The 27,211-nt window shown below is 31.9% G+C and overlaps 1 protein-coding gene across 14 annotated transcripts in view; it reads left to right on the forward strand.

Annotated features, from left to right (window-relative positions):
• Window positions 1–27,211, forward strand: part of LOC126883257 (serine/threonine-protein phosphatase 2A 56 kDa regulatory subunit gamma isoform) — a 244,275-nt gene that overhangs the window by 164,419 nt on the left and 52,645 nt on the right. For all 14 annotated transcript variants that reach the window (XM_050648562.1, XM_050648564.1, XM_050648559.1 and 11 more), the window contains 2 exons: window positions 12,128–12,327; window positions 15,937–16,112. In XM_050648562.1, coding sequence (XP_050504519.1) covers window positions 12,128–12,327; window positions 15,937–16,112 — 376 coding nt within the window. The remainder of the gene's footprint in view (window positions 1–12,127; window positions 12,328–15,936; window positions 16,113–27,211) is intronic.

Raw genomic sequence — 27,211 nt, forward strand, 5'->3', positions numbered from 1 at the left:
CTCCAACCTAATTTTTGATTGGAATTTTACTATTTTTGGCAATTTTCACACGTATTATCGATAGTTTTTATTATAATAATATACGTGATGAGGATTTTAAAGATATGAAAATTGTTGTGGAGAAAGAGGATAAAAATAAAAAGGTGATGGTTTGAAAATTATGATCCTATTGTTTATATCTTTGCCGTGAATTTCGGTCAACTTTGACCGGTTGTATCTCAGGAATCACTCGTCATAATTAAACGTTTTTTCTTTTAAAAGAAGCGTCCTGCCACTGTCTTTCGAATACCATTTTCACAATTTAATTTAGTTTAATATTTACCGAGATATTCTATTTGTTTATAAGCCAAAAAATTGTTTATAATTTTAAAATATTCCTGAGGCCGCTTAAATAGTCCAATTTCAATTCTGTAAAGTACATTAGATAGGTATAGCATTTTTTATGAAAAAATCATAGTTATTCTTATGCATCATAATTATTGTCGTTATTATAGCGACCGTAAATTTTTAATTAACATTTCAATTGTGGCTAAACTGTTCATTCAATTTCTATCGGCTTCTGGAATTATAATACATACGGAAAGAGCTTTTACGTTACCAAGTTATTTAATTATTGATTAACAACTACTTATCTAAAAGTTTAGTTGAAAATTAAAGATTTTGTTGGAAAAACCCGCTTTTTCCGGGGAAAGTTTTTGTCGAAGTAAATCGGAAAAAACACGTCTCTATGCAGAATTTAATTGCGGTGAATTTTTGTTTGAGTGTTTTTGGTCTAAAGTTAAAATCTTTGGAGTTATAGAGCAAAAATTGAAAAAAACACGATTTTCGGGCGCCATTTGGTTTATAAAAAAAGTAGCACACTATCTGCGGACTTTGCATGTCTATATTATTAATATATACAATCATAAGATTCGATTCCAGCAATAAAATTGCTGGTAAATAATTTTTCCCAAAAATGGCCTATTCTCCGATAATCAGCCCAGACTATATCGAATTAAAAGCACTCTACAATGACACCGATATTGTCCAAGAAATTAAATCACAGCGACTAAGATGGGCAGGCCACGTGCACAGACTTCATAACGAGAGACTTGTAAGATTGGTATGGGAGGAGATTCCTACAGGCAAAAGACCCCTCGGACGTCCCAGAATGCGATGGAGAGATAACATCCAAGCAGATCTCCGGAAAATGAACATTATTCCATTTGACCTTAGGTTGATGGAAGACCGAACAAATTGGAAGACAGTTGTACAGTCAGCCAGGACCCACCCAGGGTTGTAGCGCTACGTGATGATGTTTGCACATTTGAAAAGAGCACAAAAAACTGAGTTTGTAGATTCGCTTCAATTTTTTGCGCAAAAAATTTAATGACTTTAATTTTGAAATTAAATATATTAATGTCCGACTGGTATATTATTTGAAAAATAATGACATGATTTCGAAGTCAGTTATTTTGAAAAATAACGCCCTAGGGCATTAAATTTAAATAACTAGTTAAATACTGTCAAGTTGACAAATAACATCCTAAGTAAAACTATGGTTACCACAATTACGTTACGACTATTTGCTGGTAAATGTACTTATTTGAAAACTAATTAATTCAAAATTCATTCAAATTTTTTGCATATATGGAATAATTTAGTCGGACATTAAACGTTGAAGGCACCACGGGTATTATAGATAATAACGCTTTCAGTCAAAGTGTATCCCTCGGGCCAAGGGCCCTCGGTATATGCACCCTTGACCTCAAGCGTTATTATCCTTATAATACCCTTGGTACCTTAATAACTATAAAATTTTTAAGAACTCTGATATAAACTGATTAAGGCTATGGGTACAAATTCGCAAATATTTTACGTGTATTCCTACTTTTTCTGTCTTTACACGGCAAATTACATGTAGTAAAATTCACACTGGTATTGATATGTAAACATTACTAGAATGTCATTCTACTTGAAAATGTCATCATCAATTTAAAGAGATGGGTTTTGAATGTTCTTGGATAACTGTTATTTTTATAATTGGAAATTATTAATTCAGTTAATAAATGTGATAATTTTTTCACTAACTATGTATTCAGTGATTGTAATAATTTATTTGTACAACAAAGACTAATACTCAATCGAGAAAAGAAGAAAAGTGTTAAAGTGATTTTTTAATAATATATTGTTATGGAACGCTTACAATTTTGAACATCTTTAACAACAAAATACTTGGATCACAGAATATATTATCCTGATGTATTCTCCGCTTGGATCTTCCACAAATAATACACAATAAATAACTTTTTATTAAGTTCACGTCTTAAATCAATTATTTATCAAATACACTATATTTCAATAATATTTAATCAATAACTCAACATATTCCCGATGCAATGTCAAATATTTAAAATTGTCACTGATTGTCAGTGTCTGACTGACAATATTATGCTGACAATATTATATTCGGCTGAGTGCGTTGTAAGACAAAGATAGATTTGGAAAATATTACCACAGCATTGTGTTTATTTTTTTCGAATCCTGAAAAAACCAATAAATATTTTTGAAAAATTTAAACGCAGAATGAAAGACTAAATTATTACCGAGGGCCGAAAGTCCCTTAGAATAAATAAAAAGTTTATTTTGAATATTATATTTGAAATTAAAAATCACACTAAATTTTCTCTTAGTTTTTCACCCCTGTAACTTATTAAAATAAACATTATAGAAGTTCTCAGGGACTTTCGGCCCTCGCTAATAACGTGATCTTTCATTCTGCGTTTAAATTTTTCAAAAATACTTATTAGTTTTCTCAGGATTCGAAAAAAAAATGAATCCCCATTTGAATAGCATTGCAGCCGAAAATACGTACCGATCCTCTGAACTGATATAAAAAGCAGGTATTAACTTTTGATACTTAATTATTAAAGTTAATGAATAAATACTCATTTTAAAAATAATCAATACTTATTTTTTCAAAATCCCTTTACATACTTGAAAAGAGCACAAGAAACTAAGTTGAATGGTTGGCTTCAATTTTTTGCGCAGACAATTTAATGACTTGAATTTTGAAATTATGTTGAAATTTTTAAGAACTCTGAGAACTCTAACAGAACTTTAACAGCGTGTCGACAGCACGCATCCCTGTCTGATTCCTCTTTGAATTTCCACTTGGTTTGTCTCACTATCTTTCACCCGTACGACCGCTGTTTGATTGTAGTATAGATTTTTGATTAAGTTAATATCCTTGGAATCTAGCTGTATGTGTTTCAATGCATGTATGAGTTTACCATGTTGAACTCTGTCAAACGCTTTCTGGAAATCTATATAACATATGAATACGTTTTTCTTATATTCCCTGCATTTTTTTAATAGTATGTACCGTCATTGTGCACACTGCCTCTCTTGTTACCATTCCATCTCTAAATCCAAGCTTTGTGTTGTCTAATTATTGTTGTTCGCATTTTTTATACAGTGAGCACGTAAAGGTTGGAATAAATTCATTTTCTCGAGAACGGACGATTTTGGAAAAAATCCTGAAACAGGTCAATTTTTATTTTTAAATTACGACTTTTTGACATATATATTATACTAGTGACGTCATCCATCTGGGCGTGATGACGTCATCGTTGATTTTTTTAAATGAAAATAGGGATCGTGTGATAGCTCATTTGAAAGGTAATTCAATTCTCTATTCAGTAATATAAACATTAACATAATTTTTTATACAGGACATCAAAAAAAATTTTTTTTGAATTAAATTTATTGACATAAAAAGAAGAATGTGTGTAATTTATTTAATTCAAAATTCATTTTACTGTTATCAGAAAACAGGAAAAAATGTTTATTTGGCAGATAAATATTGTTTTTTGCTTAAATTAAATATTAAAGCAGCCACCCACCAGCCTCGTGACAGTTTAAACATTTAATTTAAGCGAAAAGCCATGATAGACCAGGGCGCATCTGTAAAAATATTAGTACATTTGGACGTTGAGAGGTGACTCAAATTTTTTTGCAGAAATTGCTTGAAAATAAATCCAATAATAATATTTGAGTTATCCTCCCTCTCAAAAAGGTCCGGAACATTGTTTAAATAATCAAAATGTCAAAAAATTAAGGAAAAATTCGATTTTTTTCTTGGTTTTTTGATTATAACTTTAAAAGTATTCATTTCCGAGAAAAGTTGTACTGACATAAAAGTTGCGTAATTAAATTTCCTACAATATAAAATTGGTTAGAAATTTAAAAAATAGTCACCCTTGTTGCAAAATAGCAATAATTGTAAAAAAAAACATACAAAAACAAGTATTCGCATTTTACGTTTTTCAACCATTTATGCTACACTTAGGACCTTCATATTTCACCCTGAAAAATTATATGACACTCTAAAACAATGCTGTAAATTTCATTAAGATCGGTTCAATAGATTTTGCAAAATAAATTTTGCAATCCAGCCTTCGTAAAAAAAATTAATTTTTTCAAAATGTTACAGGATTGAAAATAAAGCAGATAGCAAGTTGAAAATTTTTTTGCATATAGAAGTGTACTGTACCTTTCATTTGCAATTTTGCAAAATTAAAATCGATTAACACCACGGCGTCAGGATTTTTTTTAAATAAACATTAATTATTGGTGCTACGCGCAGGACAGCGGATAGTTTGCTCTGATTGGGCATTCCAATGACCTTTGATAATGATTGATACATTTTAATTTATATTACATTTTGATAAAAATAAATAAATTTGTTTATTGCAAAATAAAAACACATACTCTATCCTTTGAAATAACACTTTTATTAGCAAAAACTTTCTTTGTTCATATATTTTAACTTAAATAATAAAAGTTTAATATTTTTAAACATATGCAATTGTTTAAACAATATTTCACAAACAATAATAAAATTAGTTTGATTTTTGTGGAATTAAAATATTAAAATACAACAAAATATAGAGTAAGAAAATAATATATTAGATAAAGATTGGAAGAAATTTTGGTGGAAATCAACTTGTGTGAATCGAACACCGCTGTCCTGCGCGTAGCACCAAAAATTATTGTTTTTTTCAAAAATTTTCTGACGCCGTGGTAATTAATCGATTTTAATTTTGAAAATTGCAAATGAAAGGTACAGTACACTTCTATAAGCAAAAAAAATTTCAACTTGCTATCTGCTTTATTTTCAGTCCTCTAACATTTTGAAAAAATGAATTTTTTTTGCGAAAGCTGGATTGCAAAATTTATTTTGCAAAATCTATTAACCCGATCTTAATGAAATTTACAGTATTGTTTTACTGTATCATAAAGTTTTTCTGTTTGAAATGTGAAGTTTCTAAGTGTAGCATAAATGGTTGAAAAACGTAAAATGCGAATACTTGTTTTTGTATGGTTTTTTCGCAATTATTGCTATTTTGCAATTAGGGTGACTATTTTTAAAATTTTTGACTAATTCTATATTGTTGGAAATTTAATTACGCAACTTTTATGTTAGTACAACTTTTCTCGGAAATGAACAGTTTTAAAGTTATAGTCAAAAACCCAAGAAAAAAATGGAATTTTTCCTTCAATTTTTGACATTTTGATTATTTAAACAATGTTCCGGACCTTTTTGAGAGGGAGGATAACTCAAATATTATTATTTGATTTATTTTCAAGCAATTTCTGCAAAAACATTTGAGTCACCTCTCAACGTCCATCTCAAAACAGATGCGCCCTGGACTATGATTATTTTTCAAATAAACATTTTTTTCTGTTTTCTGCGAGCAGTAAAATGTATTTTGAGTTAAATAAATTGCATACATTCTTCTTTTTATGTCAATAAATTTAATCCAAAAAATTTTTATGTTTATATTACTGAATAGAGAATTGAATTACCTTTTAAATGAGCTATCACACGACCCCTATTCTCATTTAAAAAAATCATCGATGACGTCATCACGCCCAGATGGGTGACGTCACTAGTATGATCTATGTGCCAAAAAGTCGTAATTTAAAGATAAAAATTGACCTGTTTTGGGATTTTTTTCCAAAATCGTCCATTCTCGAGAAAATGAATTTATTCCAACCTTTACGTGCTCACTGTATATACGCTGTTGAATAACTTTGAGTAGTATTTTTAAAGTGTGGATCTTAAGGCAAATTAATCGGTACTCATCGCAAGATTTAGGATTATTTTTCTTGGGTAAGGGTAAAAAGATAGGTTTTAACCATTCATCAGGGATTTGACCGTCGTGATATATTGTATTAAATAATTTAGTTAGACACTCTATATTTTCATCATTCAGGATTTTTAATATTTCTGCAGGAATTTCATCGGGACCTGGCGCTTTACCACTTTTTGAGTTTTTAATTGCTTCTGATACAGAATTTTTAGATTTTCATGAGTTGGTAATGTTTAATTTTTTTCATTCCTATTATCTGCAATTAAGTCATTGATGTATTGCTTCCAAGTTTGTTTTTTTTTCTGATAATTGAAGGATATAATCTCATCAACTAGCAAAAAGGCAAACGGTGTCTTCTATATTTATCTCATCGATTGAGACCAAAATGTATATAAAAAAAAATCAATGTAATTTTTGTATGATCCATTTCATGAAAGTATAGAAACGTGTGACTAATTTTACATAAATGTAAATCGAGAATATTCCCGTGTCTTCCAATTTTATTACGGAGTTATATTTTTATCTTCATCATTAACATCTAATTAAATTCAATGCCAGAGTTTTTGGTGTATTTCTTTTTATGATGATAAGAAAAATAAAGTAACTATTTTTATATTTCCGCTTACGTTTATAGCTCATAGTTTGTAAACAGAATTTGGTATTACGGATATCGGCTTTTTAAAACTCTAAATGTTAAAATTAGAATAATAATATTCTACGCGGCTTCAAAGAATGAAGTTACTATTTATACATTAAATACTCCTACATAAAATTTATAACCTCTATTTTTAAATTGGGATACTTGGAATTATCATTATTTTAGTTAAATACAAAAAACGAACGAATCGAACGAACTCCTAAAGTATGGAGGACAAGATCTGACTAAACAACTACTAAAACAAATACAAAAAATAATAGAACAAAACAGAATACCACAAGAATGAAGATCAAGCATCCTAATACCTCTCTTCAAAGAAGGAGACAAATCGGACCGGGAGAATTACAGAGGAAATAACTTATTAAACACAACATTAAAATTAACAACCAAAGTGATAACAAACAAACTTAATGAAATTACATATAACATTAGTAGAAGAGAAGAACAACAAGATTGTAGGTCGGGAAGATCATGCACCGACGCTAATTTATAATGAGGCAAGTTCAAGTAGTCCAGGGCGCATCTGTTTTGAAATGGACGTTGAGAGGTGACTCAAATTTTTTTTCAGAAATTGCTTGAAAATAAATCAAATAATAATATTTGAAAAATGAATAACCATTTTCAATTTCGTTGCAAAAACGAAAATACAGCCGAATCATATTCTAGTCCAATCAGAGAGTGCAGCAAGCACCTCTACCGGTTTCGAAACTTATTAGTCTCTCATCAGGAGGCACATATGCTGCTCTCCCTGATCCAACCAAAACAAACCCCAGCGTGCAGTCCCCGATTGCAACGAACGAAATGGCATAGATGCCCTAGCGGCAACTTCTAGCAAAAAGGCAAAAACTGCTAAGCCTTCTTCTTAATAATATTTGAGTTATCCTCCCGCTCAAAAAGGTCCGGAACATTGTTTAAATAATCAAAATGTCAAACAATGAAGGAAGAATTCGATTTTTTTGTTGGTTTTTTGATTATAACTTTAAAAGTATTCATTTCCGAGAAAAGTTGTATTGACATTAAAGTTGCGTAATTAAATTTCCGGCAATATAGATTTGGTTAAAGATTTAAAAAAATAGTTACCCTAGTTGCAAAATATCAATATTTGCGAAAAAACCATACAAAAACAAGTATTCACATTTTACGTTTTTCAACCATTTATGCTATACTTAGGACCTTCATGTTTCATCCAGGAAAACTTTATGATACAGTAAAACAATACTGTAAATTTCATTAAGATCGGTTCAATAGATTTTGCAAAATAAATTTTGCAATCAAGCTTTTGCAAAAAAAATTCATTTTTTCAAAATGTTACAGGACTGAAAATAAAGCAGATAGCAAGTTAAAATTTTTTTTGCTTATAAAAGTGTACTGTACCTTTCATTTGTAATTTGCAAAATTAAAATCGATTAAGTACCACGGCGTCAGGAAATTTTTGAAATAAACATTAATTTTTGGTGCTACGCGCAGGACAGCGGTGTTCGATTCACACAAGTTGATTTCCACCAAAATTTCTTCCAATCTTTATCTAATATATTATTTTCTTACTCTGTATTTTGTTGTATTTTAATATTTTAATTCCACAAAAATCAAACTAATTTTATTATTGTTTGTGAAATATTGTTTAAACAATTGCATATGTTTAAAAATAATAAACTTTTATTCTCTAAGTTAAAATATATGAACAAAGAAAGTTTTTGCTAATAAAAGTGTTATTTCAAAAGATAGAGTATGTGTTTTTATTTTGCAATAAACAAATTTATTTATTTATATCGAAATGTAATAAAAATTAAAATGTATCAATCATTATCAAAGATCATTGGAATGCCCAATCAAAGCAAACTATCCGCTGTCCTGAGCGTACCAATAATTAATGTTTATTTAAAAAAATTCCTGACGCCGTGGTGTTAATCGATTTTAAATTTGCAAAATTTCAAATGAAAGGTAAAGTACACTTCTATACCCAAAAAAAATTCAGCTTGCTATCTGCTTTATTTTCAGTCCTGTAACATTTTGAAAAAATGAATTTTTTTGCAAAAGCTTGATTGCAAAATTTATTTTGCAAAATCTATTGAACCGATCTTAATGAAATTTACAGTATTATTTTACAGTATCATAAAGTTTTTCTAAGTGAAATATGAAGGTCCTAAGTCTAGCATAAATGGTTGAAAAACGTAAAATGCGAATACTTGTTTTTGTATGTTTTTTTTTCGCGATTATTGCTATTTTGCAACAAGGGTGACTATTTTTTAAATTTTTAACCAATTCTATATTGTAGGAAATTTAATTACGCAACTTTTATGTTAGTACAACTTTTCTCGAAAATAAATACTTTTAAAGTTATAATCAAAAAACGAAGAAAAAAATTGAACTTTTCCTAATTTTTTTACTATTTTGATTATTTAAACAATGTTCCGGACCTTTTTGAGAGGGAGGATAACTCAAATATTATTACTTGATTTATTTTCAAGCAATTTCTGCAAAAAAATTTGAGTCACCTCTCAACGTCCAAATGTACTATTATTTTTACAGATGCGCCCTGCCCTGGTCTAAAGAGAAATCGTTAGAATGCAACAAACCGGCACATTTATGTTTCGTGGACCTTAAGAAAACATTTGACAGGGTCAAATTAAAGGACGTTATCTGTTTGTTATACTCTAGCTAGAGAGAGGTATCTACCTCTAGAGTCTAGAGAGAGAATTTTGCCTACAGAAAAGAAAGATAGAGGGCGCCAACTAATTGTTAACGAAAACCTGTAAAAACAATACAAGAAGTTGAGAAATAATGAAGTATGTAATAAAGAAATTGGAATAAAATAATTATTTGAAAATACATTAACAAAGATGTGACGTTTATAACATTACAACATTTTTAACTTGGAAATGCTGAACTTGCTAAATCTACATAAGGTAGGCTGCCACACATGGTACACATGGTAGGCTGCCATCCTACACAACACAAATTAGCAGCCTACCATAGCATGATACATAGACTGACAGAAATTCCCATGACAAAAAATAACTTCGAGATAGAACTAAACATCATTAAACAAATAGCAGTAAACAATGGCTATAACGAACAAACAGTTAACAAAATTTTAAACCAAAAACTCCATAAGAAAGCCCTGAAATTAGTGTATCCACCACCACAGAAAGAACCCAGTACCTTTGCTCTCTCACATATACTGGCAAGATAACAACAAAAATAGCCAGATACATAAAAAAGAAAGGAATAACACCAGTTTTCAGAACTAACAACAACTTAAGCAAATATATTAAGAACAATAAAAGCCGAAAGAGAAAGCAACTACAGAGTGGTGTGTACGAACTAACTTGTGGCGACTGTCCGAAAACTTACATCGGTCAAACTGGCAGAACCTTTGACAAACGGATAGCAGAACACAAAAGGGCTTTCAACAATAGAAAAACAGACATTTCTACATACGCACTTCACCTTCTAGATCATAATCATTCTTTCAATGAAGAGTTTCAAATTCTGCATATTCAAAATAAAGGCCTTAAGCTATCTTTTTTAGAATATATGGAAATTAATAAATTGAAAAATACAGATATAATTCTGAATGACCAACTCGAGACAAACAGCTCCCCACTCCTCAACCTCTTCAGTTAAAGACTTAAAAAGGCCAACACATTGTAAACTATATCACTTGAGAAAGGCACTCTGCCGAAACAGCTGTAGTCACTTAGATATAATAAATTTTGTGGAAGTATAGGAAACAAACGTTTCCAGTGTTTTATTGCTAGACAGTTCTTAGTTTTTCAGTCCTGAATTTTCTTGGTTGTTCTTAAGTCCAAGGCACAAATTCACTCACTAAAGTCACTTTACAAATGAATTGATACAATAAAAGTACATCAGGTTACTTCCCATAGTTCATAAAAAAAATTCCATAGTTCATAGAAAAATTCAGCATTGATTGTATTTCTCAAAAACAAATTAGCACTACTCGAACAAAATATTAAAGAAACTTATTATTTCTTCAGTATATTAAACTGGATCAATAAAAAGGCAAAAAGGTTTCAGGCTTTTACGGCAATGTTAGAAACTGCTAACAAAAAAACCTCTAAATAACTTCTGACTGGGTGCGAAGAAATTAGGTATACCGACTGGTCTGAAATATCGCATTGGCCTAAAAGCGGCGAAAAACGCGGTGGTCCATGACTTGATTATACCATGATGGTCTAGTATTCAGACCGTTGAAGAACACTTAACTCGACTACTAACACAAAGACTTCTGCATTCAAATTGAACAAGGACTTCACTATACGTAAACTCAATGGGAACCGCTTTCAGCGGCCCTCCGAGGCTCTAGCTACTTCAACTCTTGGCGGCTTTCACCTAACTGAATGTACCGATCTCCCCAAACTACAATCTTCTAAAATTCAACGCCCTTTCTAAAGATCATGCAATCCTCCCATTCTAGCAATCATCAGATAGTTTATCCAATAGAAAAGCAAAATCATTCTCCGCCAAACCTCTAATTCGACGCCATGCATGTTTCTCAGCCAATAAGAAAATACTCATTATATGTAAGCAGTTTCCTCTAGGCTCCCATGGAAAGCCTGATTCTCACATCGTCAGCAATACTGCATGTGCGAACCTATTGGATTAACACAAACAACTCAGAGGCACTTATCTGCATTCCAGCTCTAACGGACAGAATTCAGTCTCAAAAAAACATTAAACTCTTTTGATAATTAGCCGAAGACAAGCAAATGCTCTACTTATTAAAGAATTATGACCAAAATCCTTTTGGAGGCATTAGATAAAATAACATAACAAGGACCCTCAGACGAAAACAGATATGATATTCACGCCAAAATCTCGAGAACGATACACGATATTTAACATCGTGAGAAACGAAAGAGAATCAGGGGATCCAATTCCACACACTTACAGTACAATTTACGAAACGGATTCCGCATACAGGGTGGAACAAAAAATATACTAGGGGCGTACTTACGGTCTTAACACAAAAAAATTAAGGGGTGATATATCAATGACCTTCGCACCCGTTACAGTCTTATGAATGCGGTTTCTAGAACACGGAATACGAAACTTAAACATTGCAGACTACTGCATATTTTCAACAGCTGTTGGTTACTTGCTTAGTAACCAATTGACTTCCCTCAATTGTTTTTCATACACGTATATTTCAAATCTATTCTTGTTGTTTCTTTCTTCGCCAAAGGTTGGAAGCAAATTTCCATAACAGACAATGTTGAGATCAATATTTAGCATTCATTAGTTTTTCACTATTATTATATTTTATAAATACATTTTATATCAATAATAACAACATATTATTTCTTTACAGATGCACCTTCGGATGAAAGAGAAGACTTATTCATACAAAAACTTAGACAGTGCTGCGTGCTTTTTGACTTCGCATCGGATCCCCTTTCTGACTTAAAATGGAAAGAAGTAAAAAGGACTGCACTTCAAGAAATGGTAGAGTATGTTACAACACAGAAGGGTGTGATAACCGATAACGTATATGGAGAAGCTGTAAATATGGTAAGTGGTTTATAGGAATTGGTTACACCAAAGCTAGCTAACAGTAAAACAAATTTCTACGAATATTCGACTGAACGATTTCCAAAAAATCATTTAAACCGCCTACACACAACCTGACAACCTGACCTTCTAACACGACAAATTCCCCGACCATTTTTGTCGGGGTCAGCTCTACACACGTCCTGACAAAACGTAAAATTATTGTGGAACCCCGATAAGTCGGCCCCCGATAACCCGGAAGTCCGGTTAACCCGGACCGATTTTCATCAGACAAACATTTCAATAATTAAAATGTACTATCCGTTACAAGATAATTCGGATGGAATTCCCCAGATTATTTTGTGCTTGATATCGGCCCAGTCTCTTAATCTGGGGAATTCCATCCGAATTATCTTGCAAGGGATAGTATGTAATATAATATTTAAGAGATAATGTGTATTTGTGTAATTTGAACTATGTATACGATAGTAAAAATGACTCATGGCCCCATGGAACATTGTTCCGATTGTGACTGTATTGTGTGTAGATTGTGACTGTATTGACTGATCGTGACTGTCTTGTATTGTTTGCTTCCGTTTGCTTAGGTTTGTGTTTGCGTGTTTTTAATAATTTGGATGTGTAGGTACTAGTGATGTAACGAATGTCATTTTTTGAACATTCGCGAATACGAATGCGAATGCGAATATCTGCTACCGACATTCGCGAATGCGGATGCGAATGCGAATATTCAGTTTTTTTTTTAATTTTTTTTATATGTTTGTAATGTTTCCTAAATTTTTAATGAAAAGTTAATTGATATTCAGTGTAAATGAATCTGAAACTTAAGCTTTATTACATAATACCAAATAATAAAAAAAGTGAAGGCTGATAATGTGATTATACAAGGTTAAGTTCTATATATCTATTGCCCTTCATTTGTCCAAAGTTGAACGTAGACCTCCCCCTAATTTTTCCACTCTTCTCGGTTCAGTGCTAATGCTGTCGATCTGGTCCCTGCGTATCTTTTTAGGTCATCCGACCATCTCCTCTGTGGTCTGCCCCTTCCTCTTTTGTAGTCCCAAGGTCTCCAGTGAGTTATCGCTTCATTCAATCTTCCGTCTCTTTGTCTAATGTTGTGTCCTGCATATTTCCATTTGAGAGTAGCTGCATGTTTGAGGTTAAATTACCATTTCTTAATAAAAAAAGATGAGAAGTGAATAGATTTTGATTTTATTAACTTAATATTATCTTCAAATTATTTTTTTCTGATATTCATATTCGCAAAACATTCGCACAAATTTCGCGAATGCGGATGCGAATGCGAATATGCAAAAACATGCGAATATTCGCGAATGCGAATGCGAATACGAATATTCGTTACATCACTAGTAGGTACTGTGCATATACAGCGTGTCTACTTAAGTTGGAAACATATGGAAACGTTTTTATTATTAATTTTACGAAAAAAAGTTATTTTTCATAAAAAGTTCTGCATACTGTGGAACCTATGATTTAATCATCAGATATCAAATTTTATCAATATTATACGAGATATGTCAAAAAATGTGAATTTCGTACAAGAGTAAAGTACCTTTATTTCTCTCAATATCGAAAATTCTTATTATGAAAAGTTGTTTGGAATTACAAACAAAGATCAAATATGCAATTACATCCTTCTAATTAAAAAAAATTCCAAATTTTTCTCTTTATGGATACTTAACTTTTTGATTTTTATTTATTAGATACACATCATATGATAACTCTTTTATTATTACTTTTACAAAAAAAGGTATTCTTTATAAAAAGCTCTGTATGTCCTAAGAATTAAGATGCAACCATCAGATATCACATTTTATTAATTTTATACGAGGTATGTCAAAAAATATGAATTTCACTCAGGAGTAAAGTACCTTTATTTTTCACAATATTAAAAATTGTTATTAAAAAAGTTGTTTAGAATTAAAAACTATGTTTCAATATACAATTATATTCTTCTAATTGAAATATTGTGAAATATAAAGGTGCTATAATACTCATGAGCGAAATTCATATTTTTTGACACACCTACTATAAAATTGATAAAGTTGATATATCATGGCTTTATCTTAGATTTTAGACCATGCAGAGCTTTTTTATGAAGAATAATCTTTTTTTCGTAAAATGGATACTAAAAAAGTTATCATATTTGTAATAAATAAAAACGATATTTGGTATTCATTTTGAGAAAAATTTGTAAAATATTTTTTTTTTCAATTAGAAGCACATAATTGCATATTTGATCTTAGTTTTTAATTAAAAACAACTTTTCATAATTATAATTTTCGATATTCAGAGAAATAAAGGTACTTTACCCTTGAACGAAATTCATATTTTTTTAAATACCTCGTATAATATTGATAAAATTTGACATCTGATGATTGAATCTTGGGTTTTAAAGCATGCAGACCTTTTTATGGAGAATAACTTTTTTTCGTAAAATTAATAATAAAAAAGTTTTCCATATGTTTCCAACTTAAGTAGACATGCTGTATATATTTCATGTTATTTCAATTATAACGGAGTTTATCTGTAAGTATACCGTATTTTATTAATTTTTACCGTATTTTCCGGCTAACCCGAATTTTCGATAACCCGGATCGGCCGCGGTCCCGATTAATCCGAGTTATCGAGGTTCCACTGTACTTACATTTTGTCTAAACATAATGTGTATAAGCCTTATGTTTTAATTTCTAACGTCATAATTGGGAGTACAAAATGTGCAACGTTTTAAAATATACAGCTCCAAGTAGTAAATTCTCATAGTTAACACGTCATATGTGTATAAATAGAGCATTAACGAATACGGAAAGAACGACATAAACAACTTAATACGAATGTGGTAAATGGTATATCTAAAATTATCATTTTACTTACATTTTTTCTAAACCTACTGTGTATAAGCCGTTAACATGTTAAATATACATCACCAGGTAGTAAATTATGTACTATATGTACTCTATATTATAGATCTTCCATAGTTAACACGTGGTTGGCGTCCACCGCTTTACAAAAACCATCCGTATAGATTATTAACAATTATTCATCCTTATTGGAGTCAGAAATCAGGCCAACAACGCTACACAGGTCCTGACACGACAAATTTGTCAGGATATTGGAATACCAAGACCACCCGACAAAATCTGTCAGCCTGATTGTCAGGATTACTCAGTTTTGTCGTGCGACAAGCATACACACGCTCTAACAGTGAGACCCAACGTTGTCAGCCATGACAGTCAGATGCTTTTGTCAGAGCGTGGGTAGACGGTTTTAGAACCGAAGCAGACGAGCCACTGTGCAGCGCTACTGAGTGGTTCCACAAAGTGGCTTAAACAGACGATTTTGTAGCCCCAATGATTTTGTAATGAACGCCACAGTGGCGAGGATCGGCGGCAGTGGCTCCCGGGAACTTTCCCACTTTAAGATTATTATATTATTATTCTAGAGTTCAAATAAAAGATATTGTTAGGTCGAGGTGTAGGGGTACAAAAGAGTATTTTTACGATGTTACTAGAATATGGCATTTTTTATAAAACTAAATCAAATCATTAAGTTCATTGTTCAATGTGTAAGATTTGCTTTTCAATCTTTCAGTTTGCTGTTAACCTTTTTCGAACCCTTCCACCATCGTCGAATCCTAACGGTGCTGAATTTGATCCCGAAGAAGACGAGCCAACACTCGAGGCTGCCTGGCCACATTTGCAACTCGTCTACGAACTCTTTCTTAGGGTACTCGAGGCACCCGATTTTCAGGTTAATATAGCAAAACGGTAAGTCCTAATAGAATCTATAATATATTTCACGAATTTGCAACTACTTTGGATTAGGAATAAAATATTTGAATTGATGCGAATATAATAAGAATGCTTAAGAAATAAAAAAAGTAGGTACCATAAAATATAATTTCATTGCAATACTAAAATACTCATTTCTCCATTTAAGAATATTTTAACTCCATTTAATACTTATTCCGAGTTTAGAACAACCCTGTATACTAAAATAAAGCATTTCGCTATATTGATAATTTTTAACAGTAGTAGACAACCTATATTAAAAATCATTTGGACACCAAAAGATTTTTTTATGTCAAATCAGTACAATTATACAGGGTGTGAATGTTGCTACGAAATTAATAAAAAAGAAATTATCTTTTAAACTACCTTGTATATCATTACAAAACATATTTTAAGAAAGAAAACATCGAGGAGAATTTAATTATGTCCAGGGTGGTCCATTTAAAAAAGATAAGTTTGTGTCGCCCTGTCAATATGGGTATATTTGAAAATATTTGTAAATTATGGTCTTCTCTATGCCCCAAGTTTTATCTAAATAAATTTTTTTGTATCTCTTACGACAAACTAGTAATTGGACTTTCTCGCACTAATACCACACCCTGTATAGGGCAGTCAATGAGGGTATGTGGCTCCGAATTCTATCCTACTATATCGATTTACGTGATATTTTCACAGTAACTAGGGAATAGCCCAAAAAACAAAGCCTACCCTATGCCGATGTGTGCTTTTGTCTTGGGGGCGGTTCCCACCCCTTCTCGGGGGTGGAAAATTTTTTGCTTAAATAACTACGGAAGTTGCTAGAGAACCTAATACTAAGCAAAAACTGTTCTATAATTTTTTTTTTTCGAAAACTCAATACTTTTTGAGTTATTCCTGGTTGAAAATTGGCCATTTTCATTGAAACATAACACCTTTTCAAACGGTTTTTTGCGAATACCTTAAAAACTATGCATTTAACTAAAAAAACTATATAAAACATTTTTGTAGCTTATAAAATAACAAAGAGATTCTTTCTTTTATGAATCTTCTAGTTATAACACAAAAAGAGATATGGTAAGTGAAAAAAACTTGTTTTCTTGGTGCATGCTCAAATCAGTGTATTTAACTTGAAATAACAGAGAAACGGTCGATTTTAGGTGTATAATGCTACCAATAAGTTTTGTTGTGCTTGAAAAGACCTTTAGAATAAGCAATATTAAATGTCGATTACATTCAAACTATGCGAGATAAACTGTAAAAAAATTTGATGACTAACGTATTTTAAGAAAAAAAATGAGAAGTATATTTAACCCCTCATCCACAAGAATTTAAATGCATCGTTTTCCTTCTACAATACATTTTACTATAGTGTTCTTTTTATGTTCAAAAAGTTGGGCGGGTTTAAAATGAATGGGTTTTGAAAAAAATAAGATCAAATTATTGAGCGCATTTTTAAATTTTCTTAAAAATCTTTTTTTTTTCTCCATGTAACTCGAAAATGATAAGAGATGCCAAAAAAAAGATGTCATACAAAAATGAAGATTTCTTCTAGATAAACATTTTTATTTTATTTTTTATAACAGTATCTCTTATCATTTTCAAGTTACATGGAGAAAAAGAAGATTGTTAAGAAAATTTAAATATGCGCTCTATAATTTGATCTTATTTTTTTCAAAACCATTCATTTTAAACCCGCTCAACATTTTTAAACATAAAAATAACACTGTAGTAAAATGTATTGTAGAAGGAAAACGTTGCATTTAAATTCTTATGGGTGAGGGGTTACATATACTTCTCAATTTTTTTCTTAAAATTCGTTAGTCATCAATTTTTTGCTGCATATCTCGCTTAGTTTGAATGTAATCGACATTTAATATTGCTTATTTGAAAGGACTTTTCAAGCACAATAAAAGGTATTGGTAGCATTATATACATAAAATCGACCGTTTCTCTGTTATTTCAAGTTGAATACACTGCTTTGAGCATGCACCAAAAAAACAAACTCTTTTTACCTACCATATCTCTTTTTGTGTTATAACTAGAAGATTGAAGAAGGAACAAATCTTTTTGTTTTTTTTATGAGCTACAAAAATGTTTTATATAATTTTTTTAGTTAGATGCATTGTTTTTTAAGTTATTCGCAAAAAACCGTTTGAAAAGGATATTTCAATGAAAATGGCCAATTTTCAACCAAGAATACTCAAAAAGTATTGAATTTTCGAAAAAAAAATTATAGAACAGTTTTTGCTTAGAATTGGGTTCTCTAGCAACTTCCGTAGTTGTTTAACCAAAAAATTTTCCACCCCTAGAAGGGGTGGGAACCGCCCCCAAGACAACAGCACACATCGGCATAGGGTAGTAGGCCTTGGGCCCGCATATACAATTATTATTTATGACCACACCGTTGAAACTTTTTGTACTTGTTATTTGGGTGGAGTCGGACAAATTTTGAGCTTGGCGCATTATGGTAGTGGGGCGTTTGTCTGTCAAGCGGTGACGAAGTTGTCAATTTTATGCAAGAAAAAAATTTATTACCACATTGGTCATTCTATTTTAATCAATGGATTTTATCATATAAACAACGAAAACAATTTTGTCGGACAAAAATATTGGGGCATATGACGCGTCGGACACGCTAAATATGTCAAATTTATGAAAATAATAAATTTATTACCACATCGATAATGTTAACGGTATCTATCATAAAACCTTTTTACAATAATGTGGTAACCTTGTCGGACAATTTTCACGGGGCATATGCGCAGTCGGACGCGCCGAATATGTCAATTTCCTGAAAATTTTTTATTTATTACCACAGATGTCATTTTTATTTTGTACTGTTCTTTTACATGTGTAACGCATATTGGATCACTTGTCGGACAAAAATAATGGGGCGTTTTGGTACAATTAAAAGAAAAAGTAATTTTTATGCATACAGGGTGTTTGGTAAAGAATGGGCCATAGCTTAACCTCAGGTTCCTGAGGTTAAAATAGGCCGATTTAAGCTAACTTACCTTAGTACAAAGTTTATAATAGCCGAGATACAGGGTGTCAAAATCAAACTTTTTTTTATTTATTATTGAATATTTCCTGATAGGTATGAGATAACAACATGAAATTTTATATCTGGGGGTTTCTTGAGTCGAGAAATCTAAATTCCTTACCAAAAATTATGCATTGCCCAGAGGGCGCCACATATGCCTTTCAGCACTCATTTATTACGTTCAATTTTTTTTATCCCTCACTCTGTATAATTTTGACATTAAAATTTTTATTTTCCTATTAGTTTTACTTAAAAAAGGTATACTTCTTTCATCTTCCTAAACTCAACCGTTTTCGAGATAAACGCATTTTAAATATGCGATACACCATCATTTTTAGCATAATATCATTGTAGTTACACCCAAAAAATAACTTAAAATTTATGAAAATAATAAATTTATTACCACATGGATAATTTTAACGGTATCTACCATAAAACCTTTTTACAATAATGTGGTAACCTTGTCGGACAATTTTCACGGGGCATATGCGCAGTCGGACGCGCCGAAGATGTCAATTTCCTGAAATTTTTTTATTTATTACCACAGATGTTATTTTTATTTTGTACTGTTTTTTTACATGTGTAATGCATATTGGACCCACTTGTCAGACAAAAATAATGGGGCGTTTTGGTACAATTTAAAAAAAATTAATTTTTATACATTTTTGACCTCATATTAAATTACGTATTTTTCGGCTCATATTACCCGTATGCGCGCCAATGGTGAATATTAAATTCTTAACTGTAGTTAAAAAATGTGCAATAACTACCTCTTAAAACCCACCAAATTTCATTTGCATATCTCAACTGGTTTTAAAGCAATAAATAAATCGTCAGTTTGTCAGAAAAATTTCAACACCCCCTATCTCGGAAACGATGCATTTGTGGACATACGTTTTTCTCGTAAAGCAAACTGACTTTATTTTGTCATGCACAATTACTCCTTATTGCCATACTTATTTAAAAACACACTTTGTCTATGAAAAACATGGCTAGTTTTTAAAGTCCTTAACTTTTTTATTATCCAACATAAACGAATGAATGAAAAAACTGAATGTTGAGAAGGAATGAGGCTATAGTTCGGTTTTAATTTTAGTATTTTATAGATGCTAGAATATTCCACGGGGTGATGCGAACTTTGAGAAAAAACACAGTTTGATTCATACACTAGCTTTGCAATAAAAATTATGTGTGTACCGACAATATTACTACAGGGATATTGCTAAAGAATAAGGCGCTAATGTTACGAAAAAATCACTTAAATCGGACAAGAGGTTTATAAAATACAAACCATCAAAAATAACCCATTTTTAAGGTGGTTGATTAATTTTGGTCCAGAGTGTACATATACAGGGTGTTTGGTAAAGAATGGGTCATAGCTTAACCTTAGATTCCTGAGGTTAAAATAGGTCGATATAAGCTAACTTACCTTAGTACGAAAGTTGATAATAACCGAAATACAAGGTGATAAAGTTAAACTTTTATTTTATTTATTCTTGAATATTTCCTAACAGGCATGGGATAATAACACGAAATTCGGTAAGCAGGGGTTTTTCGGGACAATATATCTAACTTTGCCACCAAAAATGATATATTATCCAGAGGGCGCCACATACGCCTTTCAGCGCTCATTTAATAGGATCAATTGTTTTATTTCTCACTCTACATACCTTTTGAATCAACACTTTTATTCTCTTAACATTTATACTTAAAAAAGGTTACTATATTCATCTCGTTAAACTCAACCGTTTTCGAGATAAACGCATTTTAAGTCTGCGAGGCAATATAATTTTTTGCAAAATTGTGATCTGATATTTGCTTACATACTCCTTGAACAACGACAAACATCGTTCTGTAGTTTTTTTTTCCAATTAAAAAAAATTTCCGACACAAGTATCAGGTTATAAGTAGTTATATTCTAAATCAAAAAATCTAAGTGTCTGACAAGAATATTGGGTCAAATCCAAAGTCGGACAAAAAATTTAATTTTTATTAATAAACTGTCTTTTAAACAATACTGGGTTCGTGCAACCCTTACCTTTAAAACCATTTTTCCGACAACATTAGTAGGTTATAAGTAATTATATTCTTAATCAAAAAATCAAAGTGTCGGACAAAAATATTGGGGCAACTCGACAGTCGGACAAAAAATTTAATTTTTATTAGTAAAGTATACTTTCAAACTATGCTGGGTTCGTGCATCCTTTATCTTTACAACCATTTTTCCGACAAATGTAGTAGGTTACAAGTAATTATATTCTTAAACAAAAAATGTAATTGTCTGACAAAAATGTTGGGGCAAACGAACAGAAAACTTAATTCTTTTAGGCTATCGACGAGGAGGAATTATCAAAAAAAAAAATTTAAAACAGTGTTTCTCGGTTACTTTTGAATCGATTTAGCTGAAAATTGGTACACACGCTAAGTAAAGCATTTAAAAGGGTATGACGTAGATCGGAACCCAAAATTTTCTTAAAAAATTTTCCGACAAGAAGGAAAATTTTAAAAAAATTGTGATCTGATAATTTTTGTACATACCCCTTGAACAACGACAACATCGTTCTGTATTTTTTTCTCGAATTAAAAAAAATTTTCAGCACATGTATCAGGTTATAAGTAGTTATATTCCAAATCAAAAAATGTAAGTGCCCGACCTAAATAGTGGGGCACATCCAAAGTCGGTCAAAAAATTTAATTTTTATTAATAAACTATACTTTTAAATTATTCTGGGTTCGTGCATCCCTTATCTTTACAACCATTTTTCCGACAAAAGTAGTAGGATACAAGTAATTATACTCTTAAACAAAAAATGTAATTGTCTGACAAAAATGTTGGGGCAAACGAACAGGAAACTTAATTCTTTTAGGCTATGGACGAGGAGGTATTATCCAAAAATATTTTAAAACAGTTTTTCTCGGTTATTTTTGAATCGATTTAGCTGAATATTGGTACACACACTAAGTAAAACATTTAAAAGGGTATGACGTAGAGCTGTACCCAAAATTTTTCCAAAAAAATTTCGGACAAGAGGGAAAATTTTAGAAAAATTGTGATCTGATATTTGCGTACATACTCCTTGAACAACGACAAACATCGTTCTGTAGTTTTTTTTTCCAATTAAAAAAAATTTCCGACACAAGTATCGGGTTATAAGTAGTTATATTCTGAATCAAAAAATCTAAGTGTCCGACAAAAATATTGGGTCAAATCCAAAGTCGGACAAAAAATTTAATTTTTATTAATAAACTGTCTTTTAAACAATACTGGGTTCGTGCAACCCTTACCTTTAAAACCATTTTTCCGACAACATTAGTAGGTTATAAGTAATTATATTCTTAATCAAAAAATCAAAGTGTCGGACAAAAATATTGGGGCAACTCGACAGTCGGACAAAAAATTTAATTTTTATTAGTAAAGTATACTTTCAAATTATGCTGGGTTCGTGCATCCCTTATCTTTACAACCATTTTTCCGACAAAACTAGTAGGTTACAAGTAATTATATTCTTAAACAAAAAATGTAATTGTCTGACAAAAATGTTGGGGCAAACGAACAGAAAACTTAATTCTTTTAGGCTATCAACGAGGAGGTATTATCAAAATAAAGTTTATTAATAAAAATTAAATTTTTTGTCCGACTTTGGATGTGCCCCACTATTTATGTCGGGCACTTAGATTTTTTGATTTGGAATATAACTACTTATAACCTGATAGGTACATGTGCTGAAAATTTTTTTTTAATTCGAGAAAAAATACAGAACGATGTTTGTCGTTGTTCAAGGAGTATATACACAAATTATCAGATCACAATTTTTCTAAAATTTTCCCTCTTTTTGGGTTCCGATCTACGTCATACCCTTTTAAATGCTTTACTTAGTGTGTGTACCAATTTTCAGCTAAATCGATTCAAAAGTAACCGAGAAACACTGTTTTAAATTTTTTTCTTGATAATACCTCCTCGTCGATAGCCTAAAAGAATTAAGTTTTCTGTTCGTTTGCCCCAACATTTTTGTCAGACAATTACATTTTTTGTTTAAGAATATAATTACTTGTAACCTACTACTTTTGTCGGAAAAATGGTTGTAAAGATAAGGGATGCACGAACCCAGCATAATTTGAAAGTATACTTTACTAATAAAAATTAAATTTTTTGTCCGACTGTCGAGTTGCCCCAATATTTTTGTCCGACACTTTGATTTTTTGATTAAGAATATAATTACTTATAACCTACTAATGTTGTCGGAAAAATGGTTGTAAATAAAAAAATTTCAGGAAATTGACATCTTCGGCGCGTCCGACTGCGCATATGCCCCGTGAAAATTGTCCGACAAGGTTACCACATTATTGTAAAAATGTTTTATGGTAGATACCGTTAAAATTATCCATGTGGTAATAAATTTATTATTTTCATAAATTTGACATATTTAGCGTGTCCGACGCGTCATATGCCCCAATATTTTTGTCCGACAAAATTGTTTTCGTTGTTTATATGATAAAATCCATTGATTAAAATAGAATGACCAATGTGGTAATAAATTTTTTTCTTGCATAAAATTGACAAATTCGTCACCGCTTGACAGACAAACGCCCCACTACCATAATGCGCCAAGCTCAAAATTTGTCCGACTCCACAAAAATAACAAGTACAAAAAGTTTCAACGGTGTGGTCATAAATAATAATTGTATATGCGGGCCCAAGGCCTATAGACTTTGAATAAGGAGATATTTTCAGGCTATTCCTAAAATTTCATTAAAATCCATGCAGTAGGATAGAATTCGGAGGTAATAACCTGTTCTTGCTCTCATTGACTGCCCTAGTATACTGCACGTCAGTTTTATGGCTTTTAATTTTAAATCTTGTTAATATAATCCTTCTTGGATGCTCACCGTCAGACGTCCCGATAGGCGTCGAATAATGTCGAAATTATTCTCATAAATGATAATGCCGTTGCATTCTAATTTCCTTCGCATTTTTATTTCCTGTTGTGTTGAGTTAAAAGAAAATTAAATTTACAAATTTGTCACAAAATGGCGAGAGACATTACGCAATTTTCGAATGCATAAATGATTTTAGTACTGAACATCCTGAAGTAATTTTTGACTCTAATGGTTTTTATAGTGTCCCGAGTTACTGAATGTCTTCATTAGCCTCTTTATTCAAGCCGTGAGTTGGAAAGTTTCTACAGCCTAAAAGTTTGCATCGATAAAGCGTTGATAGACATTGATTCTGCGATAAAATTCTCTGCTGGCCAGTGGTCAATAATCAATGAGTTGATGGCCACTCTCTAACCGGTAAAACTGGCTGTAGAAGCTCTTTGCAGAAGAGAGTCCACTTTGATAAACTAAATAGCCAGGACTCTAGCCTTAATGCCAATCTATTGGAAGCACTACGCAACATAATCGCCGAACAGTATCTCTCTGAAATTACAGATACATACATTAGTGTACTTACAAAATCAAAAAAGTATGACGAAGGACTAAACAATCCTGGTTATTTTCTCATGCCGAAAAAGAATGCAATGCGACAAGAGATGAAAAATTTGTTGATTCGTATAAATAAACAAGTACAGTTGAGTCCGCGAGTCTTTACCCGTGCGTCATCATTTAAAGCATAGGAAATAAGTCGGAAATCTATTTCACGCAACAACAACTGACAGAAAGTGGCTACTGTTCCGATTACGGGTTTTATTATAAAATTTGACGTTATCAAATATATGGTCAAATGTAAGTTTTGCTTCAAAATTTTTGTGCAGAATTACAGCTACATTTGAAGTAGCTTAATAAATTATTTTATTATTATTGATTAATAAATAAATAAACAATTTATAAAAAAATTCAATAACATATTTTATTTTTATTATTTTATTCACTTTGACGGAAATCTAAACACAATCATTTCTTTACTGTGTGAATGACGTTAGCTTTGTATGTTTTAAATATTAACTGCCAAAATATAATTATTTACCTTAAAATTTCAAAGCCCAATATAAAATTAGTTGTGAAAACAACTGTTTGTGTAATATAAAAAAACTTCAAAACGCAAAAATTCGACAAAAACCGCAAAAAATTCAACTGACTGACAGCCACAAAAGTAAACAAAGCAGAAACGTCAAACAGATTGTGCTTAAAATATGAAAACATACCGAATCGTCTTTTTTTGTACCTATCTCTTTTCAATGCACTGAGTCTAGCTAGATGGTTCATAAAAATAACATCTGTTGTTACTTAATAACAAACGGCAGCTGGTTTGTCATGAGTTTCATGCGTGGAAGAGAATGATGCTAGATAAAAAGTATGTGTTTTATCTCGTCAGGTATTAATGACGCACGGGTAAAGACTCGCGGACTCAACTGTAACTCTGGAACCGGTGTGAGAGGACATAATGAAAGAAGATGTGAATTTTACTTTGGAACAAAAACTTGAGATTGGATTGAAACGAGAAAAAGAAAACTTTTAAACCAAAAAAAATTTGGTTCTCAAAAAGATTACGAAAAGATTTTGCAAAAGGAAATGGCAGTTTATGAGGCCAAAGGAGTGGAAGGCGATCATTTGTCAATGGTCTATGACTATTTGATGACCTTAAAACCGACCAGCACAGAGGCCGGAAAGGCTTTCTCCGCAACCGGCTGTATGTGCAGTTCTGTGCGAAGTAGGTTAGGCCTATGTTTTTTAAGGTCTCACTTCCAAGAAACTAAATACGAGAGGTGAATCAAATATGAACCGACCTTTGCTAAATTTTTTTATTGAATTATAATTACAATTAAACAATACTTCATTTTTCTATACACATTCCTTCCTTCTGTATGCATTTTTTGAAGCGGCTAGGAAGTTTCTGTATTCCATTTTCATAAAAAGAATGAGGGCGGGTATATAACCAATTGCTCACGAATTGCTCCACTTGATTATCATCATCAAAACGCGCTCTGCCTAGTGCATCTTTTAATGGACCGAACATGTGGTAATCACATGGTCAAAGATCGGGACTGTATGCAGGATGTTTAACGAGAGTCCAATGCATTTCCGCTATTTTTTCTTGCCAGCTGTATGCGGTCGGGCGTTGTCATGCAAGAGCAACACATCTCGTATACGACATCCACGTCTTTTGGGCCTATAGGCAACTCGAAACGGTCCTTTTGGACCGTATAGTCTTTTGACTACAGTAATAAGCTACATTATTGGTTCCTCTCTCATGAAGAAAATTTAGCAACAAAACGCCCCGATAATCCCAAAACATGTCACTAAAACTTTGCCTGCAGACAAACAAGTTCTCGCCTTTATCGGACAATTTTTGGACGTCGTTGATGACTTTTGTTTTATACGGCATCTCGTCCTTCACGAACTTGTCTATGGCAAAATTTCACTTGTGTATTGGACACTGTTGATTACCTATATTGATTTTTTAGTCTTCGCCAAATTTCAGCGGGACCAACATTTTCTTTTGCAAGGAATTTGATAACAATGCGTTGTGCAACCGAACATGGCACTACTCTCTCGCTCATCGCAACAGTAACTGGCTGCACGTCATTAGAGAACAGGCGGTAGCGCGCACTCACACATTAGACTATAACCTGCCACCACAGGACTAATTTAGACATATCCGCCAGTTTATGCTAAACGGAGACGGAAAGGTCGCTTCATATTTGATTCATTCACGTAATTCATGTTTAAAAATTTAGAAATTAAAAAAAAAATTAAAAATTTAGAATACAAAAAAAAACATTAAAATCGTGTTTTTATTGTGATTCCACATTTTGCTGGATCCAGCTGGATTCAGGCCAATCTTGCAAAAATCCAGCTGGATTGAAAATGCTGCTGGATTGCAATCCCTAATTACTGTACATGCATCAAAGGGGCCGTCCATTAATCACGTGAGGCTCGAAGGGGGAGTCTATAAAAAATCACGAAATGTCACAATACAGAAGGGGGGGTTAAAAAAATGCCAAAAAAAAAACCTCACGTGATTAATGGACGGCCCCAAATGACTTTTTCAGAGTAGCCGTTTCATCTACGGGAGTCCTGCAGCCTCTGCCTCATGCCACATTTCGATCTCCAC

Source organism: Diabrotica virgifera, chromosome 4 (assembly GCF_917563875.1).
Source record: "Diabrotica virgifera virgifera chromosome 4, PGI_DIABVI_V3a".
NCBI lineage: Eukaryota > Metazoa > Arthropoda > Insecta > Coleoptera > Chrysomelidae > Diabrotica > Diabrotica virgifera.